The sequence below is a fragment of the Rutilus rutilus genome (assembly GCF_951802725.1).
Source record: "Rutilus rutilus genome assembly, chromosome: 15".
Classification (NCBI taxonomy): Eukaryota; Metazoa; Chordata; class Actinopteri; order Cypriniformes; family Leuciscidae; genus Rutilus; species Rutilus rutilus.
Window position 1 is genome coordinate 32,188,060 of NC_140220.1, and position 13,097 is coordinate 32,201,156.

Sequence of the window (13,097 nt, forward strand, 5' to 3'; positions counted from 1 at the left end):
CACACACACACACACACACACACACACACACACACACACACACACACACACACACACACACACACACACACACACACACACACTTCACAAAAAAAACAACAAGATTTTTCATGCTGATCCAGGTAATTTTCATTTACATAAAGAGTAAAAAAAAACAGACCTTACTTTTATCGAAAAGTTCATTGGCTCTTTTAACCGCAACGTAGAACTCTATTCCTACCGCTGCCATATTAAGCATTACATAATGAAGAAAAAATGTACTGCATTTAAAAACAGCATTTTCTCTCTCTTTTCTACAGGTATGCGCTTCATTTCCTTCTCCAGAGCGGCATTACTTACGGCATAATGATTCTGACTGGGGTTGAGCACATGCACAAGTGAGTCCATATTTTTACATCTTTAGAATAATTGACTTTAGGATCAACATTAAAGGCAACATTAAATTCATGTTTTTTACTTTATTAAAGACCCTATGAAATGGCTGGGCAAGTGCAGCATTTCCTGTATTGACAGTGCACAAATGTGGTCTCAAAGCTAATAAATTGACTAAAAGGCACAACATTTAAATGTTGAATTTAGGGGGTCTTTAATACACATTAAAGACAAATTTCACTTTAATAATTACTCTCTTAATTTTGAACAATTCAGTGTTATTCCAAAGGAAAAAGTGTGTCCCCTTATCTTTCATCAAAATGTACACTACCATTCAAACGTGTTTTAAAAAGTCTCTTACGTTCACCAAGGCCACCACCTATTTTAATATATTATAAAATGTAATGTAAAATCAAAGCAGCCATTACTTCAGTCTTCACTGTCACATCTTCAGAAATCCTTCAGAAATCTTTCTAATATGTGACCCATGCTGGCAAAAATGCGCACAGGATAAATACGAGCTTCAGGCAAAACAAGTGAAAAATGTCAAATTTGAGGTTTTCACAAAAATGTGTTCATTTAAGCCCTCGTCAAGCCATCCCAATGACCCAAATAGCAATTAAACATCTATAAGTCTCTTTATTTGTATGTTTTCTGAGAGGAGTACCTTTCCTTTTTCCATGAAAAATGTCTTTTTTTTCTTTTTTTCTGCTCGCTTCTTGACGGCTGTGCTTCCCCTCAGCACAAGTTTGGTATTGTTTTAAAGCGCAGCATTCCGACTTTGTAAATATTCATAGCGAATTCTCAATGGCATGAACCAATGAAATATGAAATGTGATTTTCAAACTCATGCTGATGTAAACAAAACTATCTTTCTCGCGCTGACCGACGCATCCTAAGCGTGCACACAAAGACGCCACGGACAGCGCATGATCCCGATATACACACATACACAGAATTACAGTAGTAAATGATTTGTTAATTCACACCGCACAGACAAACATAAACAAACACGTTTGTTGGGTTGGTTTCTGTTGGCGTTGGTCAGGGTTTGTTTTCACATTGACTGACCATAAAATTCTAAATCCAACTGCCAACTCGTTTGTTGGCGTTTGTCTGTGGTGTTAGCTATTGGGGGAAAAACATCTGAAAAACATTATATTGGATCTGTGCGGTAAATTAGGTCTTAATATATAGGCAGGCTGTCTGTATATTGCTGTTCATTAATGTTAATCAAACAATTGTGGTATCATGGGGAAAAAAGTTTAATATATATTTTCCCTATAGATATTTGGTTTTTAGACCAAGACTTTGACTTTGACTGGACTTTGCTTCCCCTATCGACTTCAAACAGGTGTTGCTCAGTCATTTTTTTTTTTGGTCACATTTGCTCAGGAATGTGAAAGTAACTCTAATTTCTAATGAACTCATTTTTGAAAATTTGCGCATTGCGACTCATTTTGCCAGCATGGGTCACATATGCTGATTTGGTGGTCAAAAAATTTAATAAAAAATGTCTTATCATTAATGTTGTGCTGCTTAATATTTTTGTGAAACATTATTTTTCAGGATCTTGGGTTAATAGTAAGTTCAAAAGAAAGCATTTATTTGAAAGAGAAATCTTTTGTAACATTATAAATATCCTTGCTGAATAAAAGTATTAATTTCTTTACCGTTAAAAATGTTTTTCTTTTGGTGTGAACTTATTGTGGCTGAAAATAAACTGATTATTATTTTTCTTTTTTGTTGACATCACCAAGAGTTCATTATTCAACACAATCGATTCAATCAATTCCTGTTGATTAAAATAAATTACAGTCCATTTCTTTTTGTAATTGCATGTCCTGTTTCATTAGGAAATATGTCACAATACAGGTTGTGAGCACTATTACATTAAAAACTTTTTACTTCGAATTCAATAGAGCCCATTGAGCAGTGCGTGAATCCTTCATAGCCCCCTTTTCATTCAAAAGGTGAACTAAAGTCCATGCAGATAGAAATCGTGCCCTTTCTTCTGATGAAAGAGTTGAAAACTGACCCAAAGATAATTATAATGAGAAAGACCTCATTCCCTTCACTGGCTGACCATCAGTCACTGTCCTCCTCATAGGTGTAATAAAATCTTCCATTATTTCCCTGCTGCCGTCTCCTGCCAGCTGCCAGAACCTTCTTACTAGGTGGTAAATATAAAACTGCCTCAATGTCAGACTTTTGCTAAATGGCCCTTTAGGGACATTTTGTTTCAAATGAGGTGATATTACTGTCTTCGGAGTTGTTAAGGTAGACAATTCTCCTCCTTTTTCTGTCTTCAATTGGTGAGTTGTGTAGGAAAGGCGATTGACTCGTCGTAGTGTGTCGTTTTGGGAAACATACAGCGGTTGAGACCATTCTATTTTTGTGCGCCTTTAGGAGGGCAAACAGTTTTGCAGACCTGCGAAACACACTTGCATTGTTGAATGGAAAGCACACGCACACCTAGTCTATCTTTGTACTCACACCTGCAGTGTCTGGGGACCTGAGCTGAATGTGTCATCACTAAAGCTCGAGTGTGTGTGTATGTATAAGAAATAATGAGAAAGACTGGGAGCTTCTGTTGTGCTAGTCCCTTCAGGCTTTATCTGATTTTTCCCTAACTTTGTCTATGAGATAAAACAGATCTTATGTTTTAAAACCACATGATTACTGGACTAATGACATTCTGTTGTCATAACTGTGAACACAACAGAAGCAAAATAGACTTGGGGGAAAAAAAAAAGGTATATTGTGAATTGTTATCTTTATTTTTTTATAAAAGCTGTGGCTGATGTCTTACACCGCTCTCAAATAGTACATTTGCGTTCACATTAGAAAACCACTTATTGTGAGAAATCAGCATTCACATTTGCATCTTGTCCTCGCTGCTTTTTCCCTGACTTAGTCGTGACTCAGGAAACCAAGCAGAATATGCTACTTGCTACTAAATGCATCAAACAAAACTAACCTGGAAAACAGCATGATCAGAAGAAGGAGAGATTTGTGAAGGTTTGTTTTGTGATAACGACAGGCTGACTTGTCTATTTATCCAGCTCCCACAGTTACTTACATAAGTAGCATGCATACAGTGCAAAAATAAATGGACATGCAATTATATTTTGATTCAAATTGTTGTATAATATGAGATGAAACAATATTCAAAGGTCTTATAACTTTTCCAGTTGTTCGTGATTTGCTGGATTACTCGCAAAACAAACAAAAAAAGTTTAATATACTAGACAAATGTATATTAATTATAAAAATGCTCATGAAGTTTTATTTGTTATTTTAATAATTTACATGACTATTACCGGTCTAGAAATCACACTTGTAAAATTAGGATTCCTATATCCAGATTTTTCAGTACATGTCTGGTTCTTCAAAGAAATAAAATTAAAATGATATCATATTGAGGCCTTTGGGAAGATTGCTGAGACCTCACAGTGGGCCCTGGCCCCCATTCTGCCATAAAACGATACAGGAGATGTAAAACTAGCACAGCTTTGTAGAAAATGTATTGCGTGAGTCAGTGGTAGGTAATGCAGTTTGCAAAATTATGCAAACAATTGGCCAATCAGAATCCAGTTTTCCAGAGAGACATTTAAAAATACCAAACAGGCTGAGCAAACACATGCAGTATATCTGACAGTGATAATGAAACGCCTCTATGGCACTAACAGTTTCACCTGTGTGTGTGTGTGTGTGTGTGTGTGTGTGTGTTTGAGACTATGTATGTGTGCCTTTTCTCATCTTCTACCCCCATTTTAATTTCCACATCTTTTTTTCTCCATTGTACAAGAATAGGGAGCAATAATGTAATTAATTTGGGGTAGAGAATAATGGTTTATCCACTCTCTCTCATACACACACACACACACATCCTCTGTCTGCTGTTCAGACTCGTTGAGAGTTAATTTCTGGAAACATCACTGAGCTGTTTGTTTTTTTTTTAAATAAAGTTTGTACTTGTTTCTGGGTTTTAATGGATCACAATAAATCTCAGTATGACATCCTTCAGACCTTCATGATATCAAAGCTCTTATAAAACTACAATTTATTTGTATTACCTGAAGAAAAATGGTTGCAAGTACATTAACGCTTCTGAAATGGCTTGGATGTGAAACACGCTCTTTGGTTCACATTGCAGATACTGTTTGGTGGTCGCCCTGGGTTATCTTAGCTTCTGCCAAATCACCCGGGTTTACGTCTTTGATTACGGCATGTACTCTGCCGATTTCACAGGGTAAGAACATCCCTTTTTATGTGAGGTTTCTGAGCTTCATTGTCACTGTTGTGTACCCATGTTTTTTTCTTTCTCTCTCTCTCCCTGACAGGCCGATGATGGTCATCACACAGAAGATAACCAGTGTGGCTTTTGAGATCCATGATGGTGAGTGTGTGTGTGTATGTGTGTTTGGTTAAAGTTTAGAATACACCCAGGAATGATGCATTGGGATTCTGTTCTGGATGCTGTTCCAGGCTACTGCTGTTGTGATTGTCAAATGTGCTGCCAAAGGGCCAGAGAAACTAATTAAAGAAATGGAAGGCAGTGGGATGAAATGAAAGCAGATGAAAACAAGCCTCCCTCCTTCTCTTCACCCCTCTATTGTTCCACAGGGTGACATATTAGCCTTATGATGAGTGCCCACCATCTTGCACTATTACCGTTATCACTAATTCATTTCTTTGCCCTCTGCCGAGTTCATCTGCTGGCCTGCAAACCTTTGTCACGGAGTAGCTTTTAAACAGAGCGGATTCCCTTTAGATTTGCTTTTGTCCTCTCTGCTGTAACCTCACTGGATGTCTAGTGCAAGAGTAGGACCGGCTGATACTATGGCTAATTTCGTGTCTATACTATTTGTGCTGCACAGTTAAAATTCTGAATTCTTAGTTTATTTTATGTTTATATAGTTATTGTTTGAGTTTTTATTTTTGTAATATACCATCTAAAACTAAATTGAAATGAATTTGTGGAGTCATTCAAATATAATATGTAAAAAAAATTGTTTACAATAATAACTTAATCTCGCATTAATATACAGTAGAATTAAGCTGATGTGGTGTCACAGATGTGCCAGCTATGCGTTTTTAAAGTCATGCTTTTAGAGTCTGCTTTTAGCTTGTTACATAACATGAAGCTATTTTTGCACCAGACATATCATTTGTTATGAATAATCTTTTAGTTATTGTCTGTTAATGTGATGAAGTACCTTTCATTTGGAAAGTGTTTAATTCACTGGATTCACTTTAATTCACTAACCCTAATCCAGAAATGGGTATTACCACATTGGTTATTTTTTGCGATATATTCTGTTAGCGTGATATAAAATGAATCATTGGGTGATATAAATTGTATGTAAGCTGTCCACCAGGACTCTTATAAAGTGGTTTCACTCGCCCGTTGCCCTGAATAACCTGTCATTGATATTCCCTATGGTCCGTAGGACACTAATAGGACAAAGGCCTTGCTAAACTCCATTACTACCACTGGTACATGTTGGGGCGTATTGTGAGTGAAGCTCTGTCTCTGCACTGCTGCTGCTCGCTGGGTCACACATAAACCTTAATGAAAACTTTTTTGTAATGTGCATAAGGCTTGCAATACAACAGGAAGAAATTAAAGCCACTTACGCTGGGTCGCCTTGCCTTGTCTTATCGTGTGTGCAGTAAGACAAACAACTGAGGCAGAGGAGACTCATGAGTCAAGCACATGAACTCTGAGCCAAGTCAATTTACAGCACATTTCTTCCCTCTCTAATTCCCTCTGTAAATCAGGGAGAGGCCAGGGATTGTTAGATGAAACCACTTCTCACAAGCTCAGAAGCTGAGCAGGTACAATACTTCCTCTGTGCTCAGATTCAAATGGCAAGATTTCCAGCAAAATTTTGTTTAAAGAAATATTTCGGCCAAAAATTGAAATTCTGTCGTCATTTACTCACCCTTGAACATTTGACATTTCAAACCCTTATGACTTTGTTTCTTCTGTGGAAAACAGAAAAAGGAGGCATTTTATTTATATATTATATTATATTATATTATATTATATTATATTATATTATATTATATTATATTATATTATATTATATTAATATTAATATTAATATTATTATTATTATTATTATTTTATTTATTTATATTTTTTTATGTTAACAGGAATGGCGAGGAAGGAAGATCAGCTCAACCAGGGTCAAAAACTGTTGGCTATAAGGTATGTAGATTTAAAATAAGCTTTAAATTAAACTGTTTACTGTAAAATACAAAGACAAAATTAAACTGATGAGTGTATATGGTTGTGGTCTAGAAAAATAGTTGCTTTGCCCTATATATGTATATTTATGCAAGCTATCTCAAGTCTTTTCACTAGATATGATGTAATGCAGTTCTAAAATCTTCCTCTTTCATCTCTTTTCTCCTCTTTCATCCAGACGGATGCCCAGTTTATTGGAGTACTTCAGTTATAACTGTAATTTCATGGGCATATTGGCTGGTCCCACCTGCTCCTATAACGATTACATTGCCTTCATTGAGGGCACTCCCTATCGGCACAGAGAGCTTGAGACCAAGGGAAAAGTCAATGGGAAGAGCAGACTGAACGACCCATCACCAAATGTTCGTTTTACTTAGTCGTTTGTATTTTTCTTTTTAATAACTTCAGTTTGTACACCAAGTCACATCACAAATAGCATAAAGGCTGAACAAATCTTCAAAAGTGTGGGGTCGGTAAGATTATTATTATTATTACTATTATTATTAGTTATTATTAAGTCTCTTATGTTCACCAAGGATGCATTTATTTGATCGAAAATACAATACAAACTGTTTAAAATTGCTATTTAAAATCACTGTTTTCTATTTAAATATATGTTAAAATGTAATATATTCCTATGATGACAAGATGGATTTTCAGTATCATTACTCCAGTCTTCAGTGTCACATGATCCTTGAGAAATTATTTTAATATGCTGATTTTCTGCTCAAGGAACATTTCTTATGTTAAAAACAGTTGTGCTGCTTAATATTTTTGTGGATATCAGGATACGTTTTTTTTTCCAGGAGTCTTTGATGAACAGAAAGTTCAAAAGAACAGTATTTATTTGAAATAGAAATCGTGTGTAATAATGTGAAAGTCTTAAGTCTCATTGTTGATCAATTGCATCCTTGTTGAATAAAAGTATTAATTTCTTAAAAAAACATACTCGCCCCAAACTTTTGAATATTGGTTTGTTATCAATATGTTATATAAAACTATTCCTAAAATGTATATGATTGGCTTATTTCAAATTCATATCGATTTGTGCATTTCTGTTTCTTAACAGACAGAGGTCATCCGAAAACTGGCCACCTGCTTCATCTCGTTGCTGGTCTTCCTCTCCGTCTGCAAAGTCTGTCCTGTGGAGCGTAACGTTGATGATGATTTTATTGCCACCACACCCTTCTATGCTCAGGTGGTCTACCTGTATTTGTCCATGCTGACCACCCGGCCTAAATACTACTTTGTTTGGACTCTGGGTGCGTGGATTTCCTGCCTCTCCTTCTCTTCCCATCTGTCTAGCTTTCCCCTTTTCTTGTTTTGATCTATTTTGAAAGATAATAATTTGTCTAAACCGATCTTCTGTTTTCTTCCATTCTGATGCGGGATATTATGTTTTGATTAATATTAGCAGGAGCCTCATGCGTCTAGTAGTCTGAGGGGGAATAAGATATAATCAGTCTGCAAAAAGACAGTTTAGACGGTTTTATATATATTATATTATATTATATACACTTACCAGCCACTTTATTAGGTGTACCTTGCTAGTACCGGGTTGAACCCCCTTTTGCCTTCAGATCTGCCTAGTTCTTTGTGGCATAGATTCAACAAGGTGCTGGAAACATTCCTCAGAGATCTTGGTCCATATTGACATGATAGCAACACGCAGTTGCTGCAGATTTGTTGGCTGCACAACCATGATGCGAATCTCCCGTTCCACCACATCCCAAAATTGCCCTATTGGATTGAGATCTGGTGAATGTGGAGGCCATTTGAGTATAGTGGACTCATTGTCACGTTCAAGAAATTTGAGCTTTGTTACATGGTGTTATTCTAGCTGGAAGTAGCCATCAGAAGATGGGTACACTGTGGTTATAAAGGGATGGACATGGTAAGCAACAATACTCAGGTAGGCTGTGGCATTTAAACAATGCTCAGTTGGTACTAAGGGACCAAAAGCGTGACAAGAAAATCCCCCCCACACCATTACACCACTAGCAGCCTGAATCGTTCATACAAGGCAGGATGGATCCCTGCTTTTATGTTGGTTACACCAAATTCTGACCCTACCATCTGAATGTTGCAGCAGAAATCAAGACTCCTCAGACCAGGCAACGTTTTTCCAATCTTCTATTGTCCAAATTTGTTGAGCCTGTGCGACTCATTGCCTCAGTTTCCTGTTCGTAGCTGACAGGAGTGGCACCTGGTGTCTTCTGTTGCTATAGCCCATCTGCTTCAAGGTTTACATGCGTTCAGAGATGCTCTTCTGCATACCTCAGTTGTAATGAGTGGTTCATTGAGTTACTTGAAACATGACAAATATTTCAAGGTGTAGCCTTGACCCCCCCCCCAAATTCCCCAGATCTCAATGCGATTTAGTATCTATGGGATGTGCTGGACCACCTCGCAACTTGCAGGACTTAAATGGTCTGCTGCTAATGTCTTGGTGCCAGATACCACAGGACATGTTCAAAGGTCCGAGTCCATGCCTCAACTCAACAGAGCTGTTTTGACAGTACGAGGGGCACCTATACATTAATGTTGTGGCTGATCAGTGTATATATTGGAATCCATTTGGCATTTTAATCTTAAGGACGTGACCCCTCATTTTGAATGGGCATGAAGCTTCTGTCCGTTAGTCTGTGTTCCTATTTCCAAGTTGTCCCTTTCTATCGTCCTAATGTGTTATACATATCTGTTGAACCATACTGGAAAGAATAATTTAATCAAGCACGAGCGATATGTCTTTCACGTTCCATCATTATCATTTATGCTTTACCTCAGGCATGATTAATTACACATTAGGATGCTTCATCCATCATCTGTTGTGAGGACTGGTTGTGTGACCCATTTGAATTGGGATCAACATCTTACACAACACAGACTTGGTCCTAATGGCTTGTGTTTTACTGCCCCCTTCAGAGAAAAGATGGAACTGAAACTCATATTCCTGTGCAACAATTCAATGCATAATAGTAAATGATGAAATAGTAGGAACAAGATTTTACCATTATTTATAGTACTTGCATTACACTCTTCTTTGAAATATGAAACACTAAATCAAACATAATCAGAATTCACAGATTGCCTAATTTGACAATTACATACTTGCTCAATTATAACACTATATAAAGGGAGAGACAAACTATTTTGGGTGTCATAACATTTATTATGTATCTTGACACTCATACTGTATTTCTAAATAGCTGATGCCATCAACAACGCAGCAGGATTTGGCTTTAATGGCTACGACAGTGATGGTTTGCCTCGATGGGATCTCATTTCCAACCTCAGGATCATGAATATAGAGGTTAGTTTCCCCCCCCCCCGACCCTGAATGAATCGGAGGTGTCATAATCAGTCAAGTTAACTCTTATATTTTTCAGCTTGCCACCAGCTTTAAGGTATTCCTGGATAACTGGAACATCCAAACAGCACATTGGCTTAAGAGGTAAGAACAGGAAGAGCACATTATACTATTGTACACTAATGTTAAAATGTTTTGGGCTTGATAAGATTTTTAATGTTCTTAAAATAAATCTTTAATTCTCACCAAGGCTGTATTTATTTGGTCAAAACCACTTTTAACCCGTAATATTGTGAAATGTTATTACAATTACAACTGTTTTCTAATTTTATATATTTTTAAATGTAATATATTCCTGTGATGGCAAAGCTGAATTTTCAGCATCATTACTCCAGTCTTCAGTGTCACATGATCCTTCAGAAATCATTGTAATATGCTGATTTGGTGCTCCAGAAATAATATTTTAAAAACAGCTGTGCTGCTTAGTAATTTTGTGGAAACCGTGATACATTTTTTTTCAGTATTCTTTTGAAACATTAATCTTTTTTTAACATTTTTAAAAGTCACTCTCCCTTATGATCAGTTTAATACATCCTGGCTGAATAAAATTGAATAATTGTGTGACCAAGATTATATTGAGGAATATCACCACAGATCCATCTACTGGGGATTTTTCATAATTACCCAGTTATGATCAATAATTAACATGGAAACAGGCAATCAACAGAAACTATACTAAGATTCACACCATTAGATGAAAAGAGGAAGTATAATTTCCTTCCTTCCTTTCATTTGCATGCTAAAATGATTATTGCATAGTGTTTTATTATGTGTGACACTGTGTGTTGTCTTGTAGGGTGTGTTATGAACGTTGTCCTTACAATCCCACTGCTGCCACCTTCCTGCTGTCAGCCATGTGGCATGGAGCTTACCCGGGCTACTACCTCACCTTCCTCACTGGCATCGTCATCACTCTTGCAGCCAGAGCTGTGAGTGACATCACACTCTACCAAACATAAAATACACTCCAGATAGGGAACATACCTCTCACTCACATCAGATGTTGCTATTTGTTTCGCCATGAGGAGCACTGGGACTTTTCAACTTTTGGTATGGCTGATGAAACCAAATGAGATTAAAAAGTAAATGTTTCCCGGGTATTAGGGGGTCAAGCTTTTTTAGATTTGTTCTCACACACTATTCAATGAATGAAAAACTAGTCAGTGTGACTATTTTAACATTATTTATATAATACATTTTTTTATTTTTTTATTAAGTGATATTACAATTAACATATTATATATAGAACATGCTTTGATATACATATTTATTACAATGTTTAAATGGTGAAATTGTGAAATTTGTTAACTTTTCATGACTTTATCCTTACTGGTGTTTTTTTTCCAAATTGTACAGTGATGAATAATTTACTTAAACAAAATGTTTTTAACATCAATTTCTTCCTAAAGAAAATGTTATGGGTGAAAAAAATAACACATCATGAATATCAGGGTCTCTGAGGGTTAAGGTTGTTATTCCTCCGTTTCTTAATGTTGTGTTCCCTTTTCTCCTTCAGGTGAGGCACAATGTAAGACCGTACTTCTTGGGTTCGCCAACTCACAAGTTTGTGTATGACGTCATCACATGGGCGGCTACACAGATTGCCATTTGTTACACAGTGGTTCCCTTTGTGCTGCTTTCTGTGGGCCCCTCGCTCAAGTTCTACAGGTTGGCAGGACAAACAAGAACAGATACTAAAAATGCAGAACTTTTTCTTTTTTTGTTGTTGTCTTCATTCATGACATTCTGCTGTCTCCATCTCTCTGTAGGTCACGGTACTTCTGCATCCACATAGGCTGTATACTGCTGGCCATTGCTCTGCCTGTGAAACCACGCCACCTGCGGCTGAAAGAGCAACAGTCTGCTGTACAACCGAGCCTGGAGAGCACAGACAGCAACAGCAACCAGAAACCAAAAGCCACATGAGTCCTGGAACACCTTACCAAACTTCTCTACACACACAGACTGGGCAAATGTACCTATTCTCCAGCCACACATGAAGAGAGTCAGATAAACTAAAGCTCACAAATAAACCAACAAACCAGCCTTTATCTGGACTGATAGAGTAAGTCATCTCTTGACTCAGTATAGTGGTACTGGGATTCGACAGTGAGATGATGGAATCAAACCTGAGTCTGACTGCTATAAGAAGAGTTTTATTGCCAAGAAAACACTTGTATAGAATCATGTGACCTTGCCTTTATAATCCCACTTGTCACAGCAAGTATTAGTGCCCTAACCTGGTGGTCTTGTGTCAGGTTGTAAATTGGATTTTCTTGCAAAGGACAAGGCCTTTAACAGTTGCAGAAAGCAGGCAATATTATATTTGAAAACAGAGTTTTCATGTCGCAGGGGTAAAAATAAATATGACTAACTAAACTAACAGGAAAAATAATAATGGATTTATTGGAAAAGGGAAGTTTAAAGAGTGCAGGATGTCTGTGCAACAAATAAAAGTTTAATGTCCACAAAATTTAAGACAAATTGGTTCTTTTTCAAAGTCAGAAAGTCTGAATTGAGATATAATTCCATGGCTGAACCATTAAAACTGGGCTCTTTGCTCTTTGTCAATGTTATGTTTGTTATGGTCTGTTGTAACGTCTTGTCCATTTAGTCTTCACATAAACTCTGAAAGTTACACATAATACATTCCACTCTAAAGACCAGAGATTCTTTTCTCATAAATGAAAGTATTCCTCAGCCTAAACTGGGAAAATTTAGAATGTTAGAGTTGAATGAAGCTGATGTTTGTGTTAAAGTTTAATGAAATGATAGAGGATGTCCACTGGATTTGTTTGAACCGTATTATGTTCGCTGTGTGGATCTGGTACATTTGTTTTTGTTTTTTTTGCAAATTATGTGATTAAAAGAGGTCTTTTTACTACTCTTTTGTGGTGTATTTGTTTTCTGATTAACTATTTTGCAAAGATAATGTGCACGCTATAGTTACACATTAATTAATCTGTAGTGAAATGTTTGAAACATATTAATAATTTAGCCTTCTGCATTCTCAAATGCATCCACCTGAGCAATCTGCTCTTTGCTCTGCAGACATAAACCATGTACTTTGTGCCACTACAGATAACAATAAGTTAC

The 13,097-nt window shown here is 36.7% G+C and overlaps 1 protein-coding gene across 2 annotated transcripts in view; it reads left to right on the forward strand.

The window, feature by feature from the left end:
* mboat2b (membrane bound O-acyltransferase domain containing 2b) overlaps window positions 1–12,885 on the forward strand; it is a 33,298-nt gene extending 20,413 nt beyond the window's left edge. For both annotated transcript variants that reach the window (XM_084431625.1, XM_084431624.1), the window contains 11 exons: window positions 300–377; window positions 4,532–4,627; window positions 4,719–4,774; window positions 6,538–6,592; window positions 6,810–6,993; window positions 7,701–7,893; window positions 9,841–9,944; window positions 10,021–10,085; window positions 10,798–10,930; window positions 11,518–11,669; window positions 11,771–12,885. In XM_084431625.1, the coding sequence (XP_084287751.1) occupies window positions 300–377; window positions 4,532–4,627; window positions 4,719–4,774; window positions 6,538–6,592; window positions 6,810–6,993; window positions 7,701–7,893; window positions 9,841–9,944; window positions 10,021–10,085; window positions 10,798–10,930; window positions 11,518–11,669; window positions 11,771–11,927 (1,273 nt within the window). In that variant the 3' untranslated portion in view covers window positions 11,928–12,885. The remainder of the gene's footprint in view (window positions 1–299; window positions 378–4,531; window positions 4,628–4,718; window positions 4,775–6,537; window positions 6,593–6,809; window positions 6,994–7,700; window positions 7,894–9,840; window positions 9,945–10,020; window positions 10,086–10,797; window positions 10,931–11,517; window positions 11,670–11,770) is intronic.
* The last annotated feature ends 212 nt before the right edge of the window (window positions 12,886–13,097 follow it).